The sequence below is a fragment of the Phalacrocorax aristotelis genome, chromosome 21 (genome assembly GCF_949628215.1).
Source record: "Phalacrocorax aristotelis chromosome 21, bGulAri2.1, whole genome shotgun sequence".
NCBI classification, from domain to species: Eukaryota; Metazoa; Chordata; class Aves; order Suliformes; family Phalacrocoracidae; genus Phalacrocorax; species Phalacrocorax aristotelis.
In genome coordinates, this window is record NC_134296.1 from 7036746 (window position 1) to 7056497 (window position 19752).

Sequence of the window (19752 nt, forward strand, 5' to 3'; positions counted from 1 at the left end):
CATGATTCTTTACCATTTTATAATGAATGGTTACCACTTAGTTCCCAGGACCATAATTACCAAGTTAAGAAGAATGCGCAAAACCTACAGCTAAGTTCTTTGGCTACCTCGGTTACCAATTTAACCACTTCATTTATAAAAATAAAGCCTATAGAAAAGAGCAACACTTCCCAGCAGAGACAGCACAGATTCAAAGCAGCAGCATCGAGTTCCACGTGAACTCGTTCCCAGTCACGCTATAAACGAAGGAACCTCCCTGGTTTAGTCGGTGTCTGTAAACACAGAGGCAACAAAGGCAAGGAAGATTCCACTTGAGAGGAATACGTTATTGAATTGCGTGTTGTTTCAAGGAGCTCAGCTAGAATAACACCCTTCCCCAACCAACCGCTCAGAAATCCCAGCTGCACTGCTTAAAAAAGTCCTTACTGATTTATTTTTCACTCCAAAGTCCACGTTGTTGTCATCGGCTGTGCTGCAGTGCTCTCTGCTGGCACCAGCCTGGGAGTTCGGGGATGCCACAGCAGAGCAAAGGCAGCCACAAGGCTGTCACTCCCCAGAGCCTGTAGTCCTGGGGGCTGCGCTTCTGGTGCTGCCAGGCCCAAGGATTTACAACCCATGAGTCAAGCTCCCAGAAAAACCCCGAGATTACCAGCACTGGTACTTTGTATTTGCTTTCCGAGTTTGTATTTACATTTAGGGTGTCACCTCTCAAAACTTCCCTGCTTGAAAACCCCTGGGCGTGCACCCCCAGAGTAACGGCCCTGCCGCCCCGTCTGCTCTCGCTGGTAATATTCAGGGGATTTTTTTTTTTTCCTCACTTCTTCGCAAAAGCACACAGAAGTGTTCCAGGTCCCTTCTCACCAGAGGATACCTGCGATAAAGCCCACCGTTTTCTCCATTTCCAAGGCAAAGGTCCCTGGCTTTGTCCGATGAACAGCGCCCGGCATCAAAGATCAGACGTGATTTTCCTGAAAATCCCCTGCGCGCGTTGTTACCTGCCCCCCGCGGCAGGGCCCGCAGGGACGGGGCTAACAGCGCCTTTCAAACACCTCTGCAAACGGGCTGCTGCAATTTGCACGTCGTGCTGTTGGTTTCCATCACACCTCCTCACTTCTGATTCATGCCGTTAAAAACTAGATTGTTGCTCGCTCTGAGTGTCTTTGGTTAATAACTGCTATTTTAACTCGAGCCCGCTGAGAGCTCGGCAAAAGTCCCTGAACTGAATTGCCTGTGCCCTAGATTTCTATCAGGCAAGGTCAAGAGCCACCATCTCGATTGATCCTTCCCACAGCACACAAGGGAGATTTTCCCTCTTGCTCCCACTGGGTTGTTGGTGTTTTTCTCAGCGCGTTTCTGAAGGCCAGACTCCGAACACTGGCGATGTGGGGAACGGTGCAGCTCTCGCATACCGAAGAACCCTGCTCTGCTTTCCTTTTTTTCAGGCAAGTTTCTTCCGACTTCTAACTGACGGCTGTCCCTAGCATCGCCCTGCTGCAGTCACGCTTTTTCTGTAAGATTTATAACGCATTCACAGCCGGTGCTACAAGAGCAAGACAAGGCGTGCGTACCCTCTCCAGTTTATCACAGCCATCTCTGCTTCGGCACAGCTAATAACACCACGCAGACTCCAAGGACCGGAGCACAGTAACTGCTTCCCTTTTATGCTTGTTATCTCTGCCTTAAACTTCTCCCAAAGCAATTGCATTACCGCAAACCATATCATTTTTTATTTCATTTCCCCTTAATCCCCCTACAACTAACCCAGCCTGGCCTGACTCGCTGCCCCCGCCCGGGGCCGGCGAGGGCTCCTCGGTGCAAGGCAGACAAAACCCGGGGGTCGGGCATCGGCGTCACGGCAAAGACGGATGCTCATGCGTTGATGCTCATGCGTCGATGCCCGTTTGTTCTCCTTATTGGAGTTATCATCATCACGAACCTACTTCAATAAAGGGCTTGGTACCTTCCTCCTGTGCACGTCTACCGGCCGCCTCGCCAGCGCCCGCGGGCAGCGCTCGGCTCTGCCGCGGGTACGTAGGCTCCTTCGACTGAATCCGTCTTCGTGGTCCAGGGTGCCCTTTGCTTCTGTGTTATCTCACGACATGAGTTTTAACTGTGGCTACAAAATTCCTAGTTTGGGTATGATTGCCAATAGCTTTTGAGAAAGTAAAAGTTAATAAGAAAACCCCAAGTCTTATAAAATACTAAGAAATGAGCAGATAAATGAATATCACAGAGACAATAGTACCGAAAGCGTTAAATGACTTTTATGTTTTAAAGCTGAAATTAATAGATGGGAATGAAAGCGCAAGCAGCAGAAGCGACCAGCACCTTTCTCAGCCCAGGCCCGCCGCAGGGCCCGGGGCAGAGCGGCCCCCGGCCGGGCGCAGGAGGGCACGGCGGGCACGCACGGCCAGCGGTGGGGCAGGTGCCGGGCCTCCCCGCCGCGGGCTTTGCACCGGGGTGCAGACAGAACCGTCTGCGCTGCAGCAGGACCAGAGGGATTGACCTGCACGTCCATGCTTACACGTACGTACGTCTTAGGGCATGTATCTATGTGCGCCGGTGAATGTATATACCCTAATAAATGACCTCACGTTACACTGATTTCGGTATCTCAGCCGTGATGCCAGCTCCCCCTCACGCCTGGGGAGGTACAGACGGGGCCACACAAAGGCTCCTGGTGCTGCCACACGAAAGACGTTAAAGGGAGAAACAGGTGAAGAATTACAAGATCAGATCAATGCAAATTCCACCAAAACCTAGTGCTAAACAACACCTTAACATTCCAAACCACATCCTCAAATTCTGACCAAAATGCCCCAACGCTATCAAGTTCACAGCGATGGAGTCCAGCCAACAAAGAGATGGAGAACACTAACTACCTTTGCCTTGGAAATAAGCTACTGAAAGAAAAAATATTGAGAAAAATAACGTGATTTTCTAGTATTGCCTCAGAGGTCATTTATTGCTGATATAAAACTAAACTTCACGACAATATGTACCTTTTTCATGTGTTATTCTAGATGGCAGTGTAAATCAATTGTGAGTGCAATGAGTAAAGTTGTTATTGCCATCTCTAAAAATCCTACAGTAGAGAAAAGATTCAAAGAATTATTATTTCCTATACTCACATGTGCTGTGCTTCTTGGGGAGGCACACACAGAAAGGTTTTGAAAGTCCAAACAGAGCCATTGCATGGTTTAAAATAGGCCAAAACTCTGGCGATAGAGATTAATCTCTGCTGCAACGCTCTTTCTCCATGGTTTTGTACCTCCTAAAAGGCAGAGAGCATCACCTCCCCAGTGCCGGAGGTGACAGCCCTGGGGTGCCGGAGCATCCCGGCGGGAACCCCCACCCCAGTCCAGTCCCATGGACCCGCCAACATTCTACAAAAGAAAACGGGGCGGGTTTTTTTTTAATACTGAGAAGTCATTTGTTTGATTAAGGCAAATTACGCCTGCATCCCACGCAGGAATGTGTCGATGCCTAATTCGGCGCTCGCGGGGAGCGGCCGCCGCTGCACGCCGCGCACCGTTGCTCCCGGCAGCGCAGCAGCTGAATCAATTCCTGCTGGCGACGCGCTCGGGTTCCCGCGTCGGTGCCGTTACGGACAGCGACGCGCACGCACACGCACACCCGCAGGCAGCTCGTGCTCGTGGCGATTTACTCCCGCTGAAGTGCTGCCTGGTTACCGTCACGGCGGAGCCATCTCCTCCTCCCCGCTGCCCGTGAGCACGCCGGCGGGCTCTAATCCCCGCAGACCGCGGGAGCCGAGCCGGAGCAGCAGCCAACAGGAGTTGCTTTGTTTGCGCTGACTTGGGTAAGCAAATTATTATTTCCTTAATAACCATTTGCTTTTTCTACCTGTTCTGTGCAGTGAAGCAGGTGGGATTCTGGCTAAACTGGTTGTGTTACACAGATTTTATCTAGTAACAGGAAAATACTGGAGGACTTCTGTGTGCAAACGGTTAGTCTAGTATCCCACAGCACTCGTGTTGTATTTAGCAATTTCATAGAAAGCTACCTTCTGACATTTTACTTCAAAAGGAAATATTTATAATGAAAATTGTGATTCTGCAAGTGTTCGTCAAGGACTACTAAGTTAACGCACTGCTGCCAAATCGATGGAGATTTGGGATGGACACAAGATGTTTAACGTGGGTTTGTTTTTAATGGCGAGATCATGTTTTCAGTTTCTTGTTCTTTTGTCCCTGAGCACAGAGGCTGGCCTGGCAGTTAATTCATTCACATGCAGATCGCTTGTTTTGGTGTATTTTTTAAACCAAAGCCCTTTGACTTTGTGTTCTTTTTTTTTTTTTTTCTGTAAACTTCTGTCTAATTCTAAAGGCAAAATCATGAAAGCAGCATGTATCTTCCCCCTCCATATGTAACTTTGTCACAAGACTATTAATCATGTCTTACAATAATTTTGCTAATGCAGTATATCCATTCAGAGGCAGAGTGTCTGTCTGCAGATGGATTTGTTACTGAGATATATGAAAGTGGAACAAATTTCTTCAGGAACTATTTAAGCAAGGTCGTAACAACATTCATTACATCCTAAGCAATGATGTGTCATTTGCCGGATCAGAGTAGAGCAGCAGTCAGGTTTATTGACTCAGTCTGTAGGAAAAGCCCAAAGGTTAGACATTAATATTGAAACTATTTACTACTTTCAGCATATACTCATCAGATTGAAGTCCTGTGCGTTGCTTCATTTGTTATGATGGGGAAGAGGGAAGCTAAATAAACTAAAGCAACGTTATGTACTTCTTTTTTAATCACCAGAGGTCTTTACCTACCTTAATTAACGAGAATTTCCATTTTATTATGCAATCTTCACAAACTACTGCTCTTGCATTGTCAAAAGTGAAGGGGGAAAAGGGCGAACACGGACACTTTGCTAGGTTAAATGTTTAAAATAATGCATTTTCCAAGTGCCTGTTGGGCGTTCTCTGTCCGTGCACCCCACTGCTGCGGCTGGAAGACTTGCCCACCGAGCCAGGGGATGATGCACATGTGAACGGGGCGTCAGGATGGATCTGACAAACGAAGCGTGTCAGGAGCGTGATGGAGGTGCGCAGACAGACGCATCATATGGCGGGAAAACCTGCCAGCCCAAGCGCAAAGCCTCTTTGCCCAACTTTTGTTATGATATTTTCTGTTCCTGTGGGAAGTAACGCTTCCTCAGCTAAGCGAGTAGGCATGCTGGACCCCATTTACCCGCGCGCTGGGTGCTAGCACCGAGAGGTCAGGATGTTGGGCCAGAGCCTGAATAAATAATAAAAAACAAACAAACATATCCAACGTTGCATTCTCCCAAGCTGCTGTGAAGTGCAACAAGTGGCTTAACCAGACCGAGAGACAAAGGAAAGGCGAGTTCCCAGACGTCGGGAAAGTCACAGGTCTCATAATGCTGTAACCACTGCCCGGCCACGAGGCCTCCGCGTCCCGCACCGAGCCCCTCTGCAAATACCTCCCCGTGTATCAAAAAAGTACTGAGAATAATACGATGAGGAGGGAGGAAGGTGGGCAAGCATTCACCACCCGAGCGCATATGCAGCTTTACATTTCAGGCAATTCAAACATTTCATTATTTTGCTCTCAAAATAGCAGCACTTACTCCCCTTCCTCGCAGCGCGGCGAGGGGAGGCAGGAAATGACTTGCTCATGATGGCACAGAAAAACTGAGAAAGCAGGAAATCAAATACACGTGTAGGGAGTCAGAGCTATTCATCCAGATATGAGCGAAACCAAATGCCGTACACAGAGTGACAGAAGGAGGAACTATAAGATGAACAGATGATTCACAGGAGACTAAAGAAAACACGGTACTACCTTCCTTTAGAAGCAAAACCCATTTTAAAAAGAAACTTGTTGAATTCACAGGGAATTAAATATGAGAATACTAAGGGAATGGAGCTTAAACGAGCAAATGTTGGGCAAATCTGACCCTTGTGCTGGGACGGGCCAAGCGCACAGAAGCGAGCGCACGTGGCTCCGCTGTCGCCGCCCCAGGGGTGACCCCTCCGTGCTGCGCTCGGGCTGCCCCCGGGGCGCTCATGCCGAGCGGGCTGCGCTTCCGCGCAGGGGCTGCACCGGGACGGCGACTAAAATACTGTGTGTCCCTGGGGCCAGGCTGACCTACTTCCCCCCCCGCCCCGTGTTCTTTCTTTGACAGTAGGCTGGGAAAGAAACAGAGAGGTCACCTGAATTTTACCCGTCATTCAGCATTACACTGGCATCATGCATTTGGGGTTTGGTTAAAGCAGATAAAACTCACCTTCCAGCAGCAGCTAAAGGTGTCTGCTGAGAAATCTCTTTTTGTGACGTTCCGGTTCTCTAGAGATTTGGGATGGGCGGATGGCTCCAAATGAAAAGGTCATCTGGGGGCTCAAAATATTGGCAGAAAATTTCTACTAATTGATCAGAGTTTTGGGGAAGAAGTTTTGATCTTCGTTGATCCTAAACAGCAAGATATGGCTGGTTTTTATAAGGAGTTGTATTTCGAGGAGTTACGTGTGCATCAGAATCCAGAAGGTAAATAAAGGTCAAGTGCACGCTGGCCTTCGGTGATTTTATGGACTGAAGCCTTCGACTGTTTACAATTGAGTCATTCTGTTTTCAATAATGTTAAATTAACCTTTAAAAAATTGTGTCAAGGAGCTCAAAACCCTGAAACCGTGCTAATTAAGGAGATGAAGTAGGTTCAGGAGGAATTCAGTACCTAAGCTGTCTGTCATAAAGCAAGATCTTTCAGCTTTTTCTCTGCTTTAATACTCCTGCCTCTTTCCAAACGCTTATTTTTACACAAAAGATTGTGCTTCGTCCTTCAAAGGCTCAGCTGGGTCTCGGAGGCTTTGGGGCAGCCGTTCCTGCTCTCGAGAAGTGCAACGCTCCACGTGCCACGGGCGCTGCTGTAGCACCCAAGCCCTTGCTGCCTGGGGATATTTTCAGTGCGTTTCTTTCATATCCTGATAGCGTGGCCAAGCTGCTTTTTAAACTTTTTTTTCCCAGTCTCAGGGCTTCTTTATCACCTTCCAGCATACTTCCAGTTCCGTAACGTTAGACCCGATCTCATTAAGAGCGCTTAGGTGTTTGTATAACATTTCACACCTCCCGGACCTCGTGCAGGCTCTAACTAATTCTCCCACGGCCCCGGCGAGCTCCCCCAGGCTGGCAGCGTTGCTTTCCGTGTTCCAGCGGTGCTGCCCAGCCTCTGCTCTAAAGAGCTTATCGGAGAGGGGGGAGGTGGGGGCCTGGGACCTGACCAAGGTCAAGCCGCCCGTGAGCAGCGGCGCGTGTTTCAGAGGCACGGATCAGCCGGGAGCCCCACGGCTGCGTTTACCGACCAGATTTCCTGCGGTTACATCCTCCAACGCCGATAACGGGCTCAGCCCCTGCCTCGCAGAGCAGGGGCGACTCCAGAAAGCTGCGTTTTCTGTGAGCTGCTCTCGCCACCCCCACCCCCCCCGCACGCCGAGTGGGGGGCTGCCGGCGGGGACCGCTTGCTCCACGGCTGCGGCACGGAGACACGCCATCGGGGCAGGGCACTAAAATCTGGGCACCCCTTCGCCACGTCAGCGGCCTCCCACCAGCCAGCACCGCAGCGGCGTGGCCCTGCGAGAAAAGGCACGGGGAAGGTTATGACTCAGAGCAAAAGCAACCTGTCAATTAACAAAAATTAAAGACGACAGCAGCACAAACTGTACAAGGCAGATCAACAAAATGCTTCATATCAGCTCCCCTCCCTGCAGTCGTGATCTCTTTAAACTAACTATTATTTGAGCGATAAAGCAGCTCAACTATAATCCATCTCCATCACTAGCTGTACCTAACTTTTAATCCATTAAGTCATGGACGCTTTAGATAACACTAGCAATCATTCAGCAGGGCTATTTTAACCACTAAATATGAAGCACAACATAAACATTTGTAATTGCCAACACGCGCTAAACAAGTACGCTGACGAGAGCGTTACCATACGGTCACTGACTCGTACCCAGCTGATCTGGCTTTGCGCTGCGCTGGCGGCCGGAGCGGGACGTAACGGCAGGGACACGGTCAGCACGAGCATCTGCGAGTAGCAAAAGCACCACAAAATTTCACATGCTTGAAAAGCGTGACGCCTCTGACCAAGCAAACACCGTTCACGGCATCCCGAATGCAGCTAGCCCCCGGGGAGAGCTGTTCTTCACGTGAGTGCCTGCCACGTCAGTCACCTCTCTCCTCCTCTTCCTCGCAGCGTTCCCTGCTTCCACTCTGGACGAGATGGGTCGCAAGGAAGAGGACGACAGCAGCTCCTGGAAGAAACAGACGAGCAACATCCGGAAAACATTCATTTTCATGGAGGCCCTGGGATCGTAAGTACCACGTCTGCTCTCCAGGCAGAGCCACTGCTAGATAGCGGCTTCCCAGCCCAGGGCAGCGACTCCCTTCCCAGCACTGACCAATGTCACAAGAAAACAGCTCCCCGAGACAGGCACCAGTCCCCAGGTGAGGGGTGGGCGTCCCATCACTGCTGGTGCTCTGAGTCATGGCTCACACTTGCCACCCAGCACCGAAGCAGCTCCTTCCCACCCAGCCCCGCGGCGCGGCTCCGGCTCAGCTCTGCCCTTTCCTCCTTTCCCTCTAAGCCTACGTGGCAGCTTAGTTAAAGTTTTTGCTCTTTTCCTGCTGAGCACACGGGACTGCTGCTGTTGCAAGGTCAAGCGATGGCTCTGGGAGAGGTATTATAATAATAAGTCGTATATTTAGCTCATAAACCCTGACTCAGTTGAGGGATGAAACAAGAACAAGGATGTTCAAGTTGTACGATACCTCTCTATGATTTAACAGCTTAATTTGCCTATTCATGCAAATGAGACAACATTTCCAAGGTGGTGGAGGAGGAATTGAGTTACCTCCACCAGCGAGATCTGTCACAGCCAAATTTCCTGCAACTTTAGAACCCACGGCAAAGCTCCCACAAAACAGCCTCTCCAGAGCTGGGCGACATTTTACATTATCGTGTTCCTGGTCAGCCCTGGAAATTAGTTAAATTATCCAGTGGCTTTCTTTAAAGGAACGAGGTTAGAAAAAGCTTTATTCTCTCCTAGCCAACTTGTTGATTCATAATTTTTTAATAAGGGGCATAATTATTATAAACTGTTGGGGACAGATATATAGAACAGATGCCCCAGCATCTGATTTGTAGGTTGTTCATTTCCTATTATTACATTAATAGGAAAATTTAGCATTAGAAATTGGGATTTTTTTTTTCCACATGCACCGCTTCAGCTAGCTGAGAATGTAAATGAAGATCTGGGACCTAAAATTACCTGGAATCTTACTTCCCCCAGCATCCACAACTGTTGGGTGAGGGACCCTAGCGAGGACGTCCCTGCCTATTCCCTGAGAGCTCTCAGGAACCTGACAGGCGTTTCCACAGAACAGCCTTCAGAGCTCAAATGGATAAAAGGAGAAAAACGTGTGAAACACGGAAAAGGTCCCACCACCACCTGCTTTTTGGGCTAGAAGAGAGAAGACCATCGCATCGAATTTACTGAAAGCAAGATTTGAATTCATCTGTTGGGACGCCTTCCCAAAAACCTATGGGAATTTTTGTTTGGGTTTTTTTGGGGGGGCGGGGGGGGAATAGTTTGGGGTTTTTTTCCCTTGCTAGGAACCAGTCCTGGCACAGCCCCGTTCCTCAGGACCCCAGTGGTCTCGCACATCGTTTCAGCGGCCCTCAGGGGCCTGCTGGAGGAGGAGGAGGAAAGCTGAGCCGAGTGAGGAGCTGCCGCTCCCCCCCGCGCCACCGCCGGCTGCCAGCCGCTGCCAGAGACCCAGGAGCAAAGTCCCGTGTGCCAGATGGGTGCAGCTCCGTGCTCAGCCAAGCGATCTGCACAGCGTGCCGGATTCTTTCGGTGGATTATAGGAGATCTGTTTTCCGCCCTTGTTTATTGGGTTTGCTGCGATAGCATCCCAACCAAGAAGGTGCTTCCGCTGGGCTCAGCTGCCTCGCTCTGCCCCCCAGCTCCCCGCAGCGCTTTGCAGACTCGGTGGAAGTACCATTTAACTACCATCAGTTAACCTGTTGCTCATTTGATGAGGATTATGAAGGACTGACCTGGCAAAGTATGCACTGTCACTATCCCAAGACACATGTTCAGCTGCCTAAGACAAACCTTTAACAGGATTGAGAGCATTAGGCATGTAATAAATAACCACTCATCGCTGCACCGGGCCGACCCCGTACCAGGAATGCAAAAGACACTCATCCTCACTAAATGTACACAGGTATTAGAGTCTCTACAGAAAGGAGAACGCATTGGGTGCCGATGGAAAGTATTAACTGAGGTTATCTGGTTGTTTTGCGCTTTAGGTGCACAAAATGTTGATTGATATACCCAAACTGCAGCATAGCTGGGCTCTCCTCACGCCAGTTCAGCTATCTCAGTCCTCAGGGGAACGCTGACCAGGGAAAGTGAAGGACTACTTTAAGAAGGTGGGGGCTTTGAGGACACACGATTTGTATTCAGGAGGAATTTGGCCCTGTTAGAAGGGAGGCTGTTGAGATCTGTCCACAGGGGTTGTTAACCCAGACAAGAACCCGAGCCGCAGACGGCCCCGTTGGCAAGGCGTTATCGATACAGCCCCTCGGCTGGGCTTGCGCTTACCCCGGGAAAATCCCCCCGCCCAGTCCCAGTGGATTCAGGTGCCAACGTCCCTTGAAAGGCAGCAAGCTGTGAGACCGTGGCCGGTGCCGCCTCCTACGCGCACACCCAAGGCCCCGCCGCACGCCGCGGCTGCCGTCTGCCTCCCCGGTGCGTGCGCCGAGCGGCCGGACGCGGCTGGAGTTCACCCACAGCCACAGCAAAACACTTGACTGTCTTTACAGTCCTGAACAATGTTGTTTAACTTCATTGCAGGGATCTTTTTTGTTCACTACCTCAACACAGCTTCATGATGATCTATGCAAAACTAACCCTTTCCCTACAGAGAAAATTCGGGGAGTGTTTCTACATATTCCATAACCTTGCATTGAATATCCTCAGTTTGGGGCTGCTGGAGATGTAGTTCTAGCTTTACAATCAGCATCCACTCAGAGTTAAATTACTACCACATTGTCTGTTCCTGCTATTTCCTCTCTCTCTGTAAGTATCCTTCCAGTTCACAGCAACAGCATCTACTGAAATACAACTTCTCCTCTCTGCAGAGGCGCCTTTTCGGAAGTTTTCCTAGTGAAGCAAAGAAGCACTGGCAAACTCTTTGCTCTGAAATGCATCAAGAAGTCTCCTCTCACAAGGGACAGCAGCTTGGAGAACGAAATAGCAGTGCTGAAAAAGTGAGTATATAGACATCGTAACGTCAAGTAGAACAAATGGCCTTTCCTAAGATGTGCGGCTCTACAGTAAGAATAATATAAAGAAATAAGTATTTCTTTTTAAAGAATATATAAATATTACTATGAATTAGTAGATTAGTAAAGTTTCTTCTCTCATTCCTCGGCTGGACTTGTAACGCCAACAGCCGTACGGCCCCAGACCTGCGGAAGGAGACAGACGAAGCAAAGCAGTACTCAGGGGAAGGAGAACCAGGGCTCCTGCTCTTGCAGCCCAAGTTAAGGCACCTGAGGCAGAGCAGGCAGCTGCTCAAAAACGAACGGTCCGGTGCTCCGCGGTTGGAGCGTGGTGCTCCGGAGGGAGTTCGCAGCAGCATCAGCGATCCTCTGCCACACGCGGCGGGGGAGGTCAGCCAAAAAAACAGCCACAAAACAGCCCACTGAACTTCCTCTGATGATTAAACCAAGATGACTGTTGGGTTTTCCACTGGAGAAGCTGCTTTGGCCTTGCCGCGCTTATTTCCCACCCTCATTTATCTTTGCAGGATAAAGCATGAAAACATCGTCACTCTAGAAGATATTTATGAGAGCACGACCCACTTCTACCTGGTCATGCAGCTGTAAGTATCAGCAGAGCCATTTCTGTGTGGGCCACAGAGGAAGAGCAGCGGCAGGACCAGGGTGACGGACCGTATTTCAGCACCTACACACCAGAGCCCCTCACGTGTAAAAGCTGCGTGCCCAGAGCCATTCAAACCCCCCTCACTAAGCAGCAAGAGCCGCACAGTTTGAGCGTACCTGGACACTTCTCATGCTGCCTTGGCCCATGCTCATTTTAGCAGCAAGTTTCTAAACCAAGATTAGGAACTATTTATGCAAATTAATTCATCACAGCTTAGCAGGGCAGAGACAGAAGTATTTCTAATTAAAGCTGTGCCATGCAGGGTTTCTAGAAATGAAAACGGGCAACGTGTCAGCTGCAGAGAAAGCAGCTCGTTGTGGGCATCAGCTCTGAGCACCCGGCTGCTACCGCTAACTTGCAGATTTAGCTAAAAGGAAGCAATCACGCAAAAACCTCTATCTGCTTGTGTAGCAGAGCCTGGAGGCAGTCCTGCCCACGGTGCTGGATGCCGGCGGCTCAGACCTGCCGGCAGTTGCATCGTGACCTTACCCAAAACCCCTAGGTTTACCAGTAATGCTTACCGGGCCCCTCAGATTGCGCTCAGGAGTGTCCATCGGCCTCTCAGTCTCACAAAAACTCCTGCCCAAGGAACAGTTCTGCTGTAGGTGGAGTTGTAAAAGGACCAGAAAGTTAGCTTGCCTAACACGAAAGCATTATTAGCTTCGTTTAATTTTCTTTTCAGCCTTTTTCTTTCTGAACTACCCTTTCCACAGGGTGTCTGGGGGAGAGCTATTCGACCGAATCTTGGAACGAGGCGTTTACACTGAGAAAGATGCGAGTGTGGTGATCCACCAGGTCCTGACAGCAGTGAAGTACCTCCATGAAAATGGAATCGTTCACCGCGACTTGAAGGTGAGACCCATCCCCCAGCAAGAGCAGCGCCTGGGGGAGCTGGCATGACTGCGGGCTTTATCCGCTCTGCCCCACGACCTTCTGTTGTTCCCTTCCGTTCTTCTACACAAATTTCAACCTCTGACCGCTCTGTGTCCACAGCCTGAAAACCTGCTTTACCTTACTCCCGAAGAGAACTCCAAAATCATGATCACGGACTTCGGCTTGTCTAAAATGGAGCAGAACGGCATCATGTCCACGGCCTGTGGGACTCCGGGATATGTTGGTAAGCCAAGGCTCAGGAATGGGCTCGTGCTGGTAGGCTGACTGGGAAAAGAGCTGTGTGTATACAGCACGTTGCCTAGCAGAAAGGAAAAAAAATACATAATTACGTTAACAACAACATGCTACTCACAGACGCGCTGCGTGGACCACATAAAGACTGGATTACAGATGAGTGTAGGGACTGCAAAATCCCAGAATGTTTAAAACTGAAAAGAAAAGGATAAAAAAATATATATATGCTTCAGCGTTAGTCGTGTATTTATTGAAATTTTAACACAATGGGATTTTGTTTGATTTCCAGACCGCACTGGCTTGATCCAGAGCTTACTGGTTAAAACCTCGGGATGCAGGCAGAGATTGTCAGTGGTTCTTTCTATTCAATAGCGTAAAATAGATACAAAAAGCACAGACCAATGCAGCTGGTAAATGGGGCTGTTCCTGGCTCGTTCTCCTGCACTGACGCCCCAGAGGCCGAGCGTACAAGAACTACTGCTTTTCCCAGTATCAAGTAATTTATTAGTGCTTAGAATTTTCATATGGTTTTGCTATTTCTGCAGCCCCCGAAGTCCTCGCCCAGAAACCATACAGCAAAGCTGTAGACTGCTGGTCCATTGGAGTCATCACCTATATCCTGTGAGTAAGAGCAAACAGCATCCCACCTATTGTAACATGAGTTTCCCAAATGCTCCATCGCTTCAGTCACCTCTGCAGCGTGGCAGCGCAAGTGGAGGCGATACCCGACCTCTCGTTTTGCTGCAGGAATATGGCAGCAGCTTATTCACCCTTTGCACGGGTTCACTGGACCATAGAAATGAAAGGGACGTGAGGAATCAAGTAGCGGAGCAGAGATGAAAGGAATCACATTTTCTCAATTATGTGCCTCATCCTATGCTTTGTTTTTTTTCAGTTGCCTACAAATACCAATCTTCCTTGGTACTTTTGGTTTCATTTCCTCCCACGCCATACAGCTATGTACCAGCTGTGGCTTTGTCCTTTCGCTGCTGCAGTTAAGCGTTTAACTCTTTTCTGCAGCTTTACCAACACACTTAGATGCGAGGGACAGATGGATGGACAGAGCAGCCTCTGCCACCCACTCCCTCGTGTTGCCCGTGCGTGCCCAGCCTGGCCGGGCTGCGGAGGAGCCTGTGCAGATGTGGACGGCGGCGCTGAAGGACCGCTGGCTTTCTGCTCTGTTCCAGGCTGTGTGGGTATCCTCCTTTCTATGAAGAGACTGAATCCAAGCTGTTTGAAAAGATTAAAGAAGGCTACTATGAGTTTGAGTCTCCGTTTTGGGACGACATCTCCGAGTCAGGTAAAGCTCGGGCACTGGGAAGCACCGCGCTCCCTCCCGCAAGCTGCAATCCGGAGCCCTGCAACGCGCAGGCACGAGCCCGCGCCGGCCGAGCCCCCGCGCACCCCCAGGACGCCCACCCACGCCTCGGCAGGGACGGGAGCGGATGAGGCGCTGAACTGAGTCACTCACACAGCAGCAAACCCCGCAGACGAGGGAATTGCCTGCAGAGGCTCCCAGCGCGGCTGTAGCAGGGGTGACGACACCGAAGCCGAGCTGCGCCGGCAGAGCTTGGGGTACTTTGCATCCTGCCTGGAATGCAGCATCCTCGGCTGAAGCCTCTGTTAACATAACCCTGAATTTCATAAATGATTAGCGAGCTCAGAGCAAGCTTAGGCTTCCCTTGGAAGCAGGGGAACTCCAGGGTTTTTTCACCTTGTTTTTGGGGGTTTTTGTAGGGCTGGGTTTTTGGGGATTTTGTTGGGGTTTTGGTGGGGGTTTTTGCTGTTGTTTTTCTTTTTTCTTTCCCCTATTGCTTTTCTCCCCATCAGGTCCCTTTTCCTTAGAGCAGCACAGCAAACTGTGTCAGCCACCACTGCACCCTTCCACCACACTAACCTGCTCGCAGAGCTCGCCTGCGCAGAGTTTACTGGAGCCAGCGTCTTAGCAGCATATTTTGAACATCGATCTTTGATACACACAGACAAAACTAGGACTTAACAACGAATGCCGCCATGCTCCCTGCAAAAAGAGGAAAAAAAGGGAGGGATGCAACTGCTCTTTAGGGCAACCTCTAGATCTGCTCGGTTTGCACTTCACGTTTTTTAGTTATTTTTTAGCTGCATAATTCAACTCAAATTCACATAATCTAAGCATACCATGAAGTTTGGTACGTCCCAGGTTAACATTTTTTCCCTCTGGAGCCCTTCACTACAAATGTCTCCCTTTAACGGAGCCATGAGGCGGTACGAACACCTCCTCCTCAGGCTGAGCTTTGCGGTGTCTACCCACTAGCGTTTGCCGTGCGCTATTAGGTTCGTATCTTGGAACAAAGAGAAAATAACCTTTTCTCTCTGCTTCTCCTCCCCTCCCAAACAGCCAAGGATTTCATCAGACATCTACTGGAGAAAAACCCGAACACGAGGTTTACCTGTGAAGAAGCCCTACGGCACCCGTGGTGAGAGGACCAGGGCCCCGGCCGCAGCTGGTGGCCGCGGGGATTTATCAGCCTCCGTGTCGCTCCACGTGCTCGGTGGTAGCTGGGAACAGGGGGGTCTCCCCAGCCCCCGTTATTAATGTCGCTGTCTGCCTTCGCGTGGCCCTGGGTGTTTCTTTTTTGTGTGCGAAGAAAGAAAATGATGAATAATTAAAGATGCAATTTGTGCATGTTTGCCTCCATAAACAGAGGCAAAGAAGAAATCCCATCCTGAGCTTTTCCAAGCTTTGAAGTGCGTGTTTGTGTTACATTTTGTTGCTGTTTTTCCTTTGGGTTTAATTATTGCTGATTGAATGTACAAAGCCGTTAGTTGCCTCCAGAATGTGGAATGCCTTACAAATGCCATCTGCCTACGAGCCCATTTTCTTCTCTCCCCATCTGCAGGATTAATGGAAATACAGCCCTTCACCGTGACATATACCCATCTGTCAGCGCTCAGATTCAGAAAAACTTTGCAAAGAGCAAATGGAGGGTAAGTCGTCTGCTGGTGGGAGCCTAGAGCCATTTCACTAACAAATGCCAGTTGCTGCCATCTAGCAATAAGGAAGGCTTCAGTTGTGGGGGTAAGAACCCATAAACTGAGATCGTCCAAAGGCCGCCTGAAAATTGTTTGCAGTTACTGTTTATAGCATGCTTGGACCAATATTCCCTGCTGCAATGCATACTGGTGGATTTACCACAAACACTGCACGATAGCGGCCTTGCCATGAAAGCAAAGGAGAGAGGGAAAGCATTATTGCTTTTATACAGAGGGAGTGAAATTGGTGCTCCATCAGCAGATCTTTTGGGGAGCTTAATCCAGCTTTTCCTCCTCTCAGCCTTGAAGATAAATTGGTACTACATTTATATCAAGAGTTTTAGTAAGAATTTAGGTGGAGAGGGGAATGCCATATGAACCATGTGTACTCTAGCATTCTAAATACCTACATTCAAAATTCAGCTCTAGCCTCCATTTCACACTGCAAGGTAATTTACAGCTGTTCGCCCCGATTTCCTCACGCAGAAGTGTTGTAGTCCTCAAAACCATCCGCCCTTCGCACTCAGTGGAAACCGTGGTGTTTATGCCCGGAACAAGCACATCCCACTTTCCACATATTGTGCAAACAGTCAGTGCCAACCAGGACAGCGCTGCCCACCGTCCTTGCCTAAGGGGGACAGTCCGTTTGTCCCGCAGCACCCACCCAGCCTGGCGTCACCAGGTGCTCACCACAGGGTTTTTCTCTTCTTCCCCAGCAAGCCTTCAACGCCGCAGCCGTTGTGCACCACATGAAGAAGCTCCACATGAACGGTCACGCAGCGGCTGAAAGCACCCATCCCGTTATACAAGTCTCGGAGGCATCCAGACCCAACGCACCCACGGTGGCCACCCGGCCAGCAATGCCAAACGAAGCCAAGGACACGTCGCTCCCCCTGGTGCCCACGCAGGGCTGCCCAAACCCTCACGCTCAGCTGGAGCAAGGCACAGGAAAGAAAGAGGGAAAGCTGCAAAGCCACTTGGAGAACGGACCGCTGCCCGCAAGCAGCAGCCTGGTCCTGCCCGATAACCACAGCCCGCCAGCCAGAACTTCTTGTGGGTGCAGTCCAGCCTGCATGGGCCATGAGAAAACGAAGACATCCTTCTGCTCCGAGACAGTGCTTCTTAAGAAATCTGCAAAATCCCAGTAGGTATCCATGTCGTTAGTCATGCTTTCCTACAAAGTATATGGCAATAACCATCTCTGGAAGTAGTTGCCTGGCACTGAAGTTGCCAGCCCCAGGTGGAGGTAGAAAGAAGCGGGGAATAAGGAGAGAAGCAAACATTTTGAGTGGCTGGATAGCGGTACCCAGCCAAGAGTCCTCCATGCGTGTAGGAGCACCAGGTGAGGCCCATCGCCCAGGCTGCTGGCAAAGCTGGCAGGTTGCGGAGGCAGCAGTGCTCAGCTCCGCACGCCATTGCCTTGGGCACATTTACTTCCAGAAACCACAGCTGCCTGTGGTTAAAGCTGCCGATACCGATTACTCAGCTGGTGCTGGGTGACTGGACCCTGCCTTTGCTGCAGTGTTGACTCGCACCCAGCTCTGCTTTGCTGTCAGCAGCTGATGTTCTTTATATTAAAAACACAGCTTCAGTTCAACCGCAGAATGATCATAAATACTGATATTTCTCTTTTTCCTTCTTTCTCTTCTGATTCTTCCATTTCCAACCAGTCATTTCAAATCAGAAGTTCTTGTTCCAATGAAAACCAGTAAACACTCTTCCCACTGTGGCACTGGGCAAACTGGAGTTTGTTTGATCATGTGATGAGGAGGCAGCCACCGGGCTCCCCACATCGCCAGCGGTAAGTGCTCCGCAATCCAATCACCTGCTGCTTTTAATTAATCCCATTATGGCATGAAAAAGGGAAAGGCACAAACAGCAAAGTGATTGTACATGAAATAAATTGACTCACAGGTTTTTTTGCAACAGAAAAAGCCTTAACTAAACCATATTTCAAGGAAGGACTAACCTTTCAGCTTCCATTAAGGCCAGTCCACTGACTCTGAATCCTACTTCTACAATTACAACAGGGTTGTCCAAGTAGCACGTGAAAGGAAGCCAAGCACGGACCTGTCAAATCAAACTCTACAATTATTCAAAGCTGCTCAGTGGGAATCAACCTGGAACCAAACAGCTTCATCAGCTGGGCTTAGGGGGCTTTTCAGCTGGGTCTTGGCTGTGACCATGAGCAAAGGGCTGACAACAGGCTGCTGGTCCATGGCCAGGCGTAGACGGGACACCTCTGCAGCCTGAAGGGCCACTCCCTTCAGATTTGGTCCAAGCCGGTCAGTTTAAGTTGCTTTCTTACCAGAGAGCAGAGCGTGGGGATGTTAATTTTGTAGGTGAGCAGAGTACAATTATGAAAGTTTCATCCTGTTTGACAATAGCTTGCATTAATTCTGGACTAGCTAAATTGCTATCATTGGCACCACGTTATATATGAGCAGCAAGAAGTATTGCTATTAGATCCTGCAATAATGTTCCTCAAAGGTGAGCACCTTTGGTGAGGTGCCAGCAAAGCTCTCCACAAGAACCACATGGTGAGCTACATCCTATAATCTTTTATGACACTCTCTACTGATTAGATTATATGAACAGAACTGTAACATACAAAGGATTAACAGAAGCCAAATGCAAGTAAGATCTACTGTAGGCTCCAAAAAGGTCCATTCCAACAATCAGCCATGTAACATGTAACAACCCTTTATAAATAAGGCACACGAGGGATCTGAGCTGTTCCTAACCCCATGCTACTGCTTATTAACAGCGCACATTCTGAAGGTAGCAGCCTAGTGAAACAAAACTCAATCCTCAATTGAAAATTTCTCTCCTGCAGAAACAGAAGGGCTGTTTTACTCTTTTCTGCACTTCAAAGCCAGACATCAACAGCGCAAGCAAGAAAGGAGGCTGTGCCCCGCCAGGAGCAGGCGGGCAGCAGCGTCCCAGAGAGCAGCGACCGACTGGGGACAAGCAGCACGTTAGTCCCAGGAATCATCACTGCAGTGACCTCAGGGTGTTTCTGGATTGTTAAAGCTGGAAGGCGGCACTTTAGCAAGGGAAAGTCTGAGGCTACTGCTAGCATACTCAGTGTATATTATCCATACATCGCTCAACGCTATAAGCTTTTGTTTTCTGTATATTGTTTAGTTGTCCAATGCATAATTAAGTGCACTGCACAACGTAAATCCTATAGACCAAAGTCATGCAGAGTTTCACTCAGTGGCAGCTCAGTTATTTTTACGATCTGCATCCTATCCATTCCTTGGATTTTGGTTAGTCCCAGGCTTCGGCACTCTGAAGTTCAGCATCAACCAGCTGCCCAGGCTGTGCAGTCCTCACTTCAGCCACAAAAGGAGAGACAACCTGCTAGCATCCTCCATATGTCTGATATGCACAGACCTTCTCACAGCAAGGTCTAAATTCCCTGCTTCCAAGTCTGTAATTGCACAATAAATACTTGCTTAATAAACCTGAGTTTTTTGTAAAGTGCCTGTTGGTTATTCATAGAAATTTGATGTGGAAACGGTCTATTAAGTCTCTTCTAAAGCATCCCCCAGGCACCTGCACACCTGCTCCCTCTGGTGTTTTTCTGGCAAAGCGTTAC

The 19752-nt window shown here is 49.4% G+C and overlaps 1 protein-coding gene across 1 annotated transcript; it reads left to right on the forward strand.

The window, feature by feature from the left end:
* The first annotated feature begins 2248 nt into the window (after positions 1 to 2248).
* Positions 2249 to 19634, forward strand: CAMK1G (calcium/calmodulin dependent protein kinase IG). The gene is made up of 13 exons (XM_075115513.1): positions 2249 to 3820; positions 8246 to 8363; positions 11201 to 11329; positions 11872 to 11946; positions 12722 to 12860; positions 13002 to 13125; positions 13682 to 13757; positions 14324 to 14436; positions 15514 to 15592; positions 16016 to 16103; positions 16865 to 17292; positions 17819 to 17949; positions 18985 to 19634. The coding sequence occupies exons 2-12, from the start codon at positions 8272 to 8274 to the stop codon at positions 17910 to 17912; spliced, it is 1437 nt and encodes a 478-aa protein (XP_074971614.1). The 5' UTR covers positions 2249 to 3820; positions 8246 to 8271; the 3' UTR covers positions 17913 to 17949; positions 18985 to 19634.
* The last annotated feature ends 118 nt before the right edge of the window (positions 19635 to 19752 follow it).

Coding starts and splice junctions, on each gene's coding strand:
- CAMK1G (XM_075115513.1), top strand. CDS start 8,272: ATGGGTCGCAAGGAAGAGGACGACAGCAGCTCCTGGAAGAAACAGACG. Junction 11,330..11,871: donor GAAATAGCAGTGCTGAAAAA/GTGAGTATATAG, acceptor TTATCTTTGCAG/GATAAAGCATGAAAACATCG. Junction 11,947..12,721: donor TTCTACCTGGTCATGCAGCT/GTAAGTATCAGC, acceptor CCCTTTCCACAG/GGTGTCTGGGGGAGAGCTAT.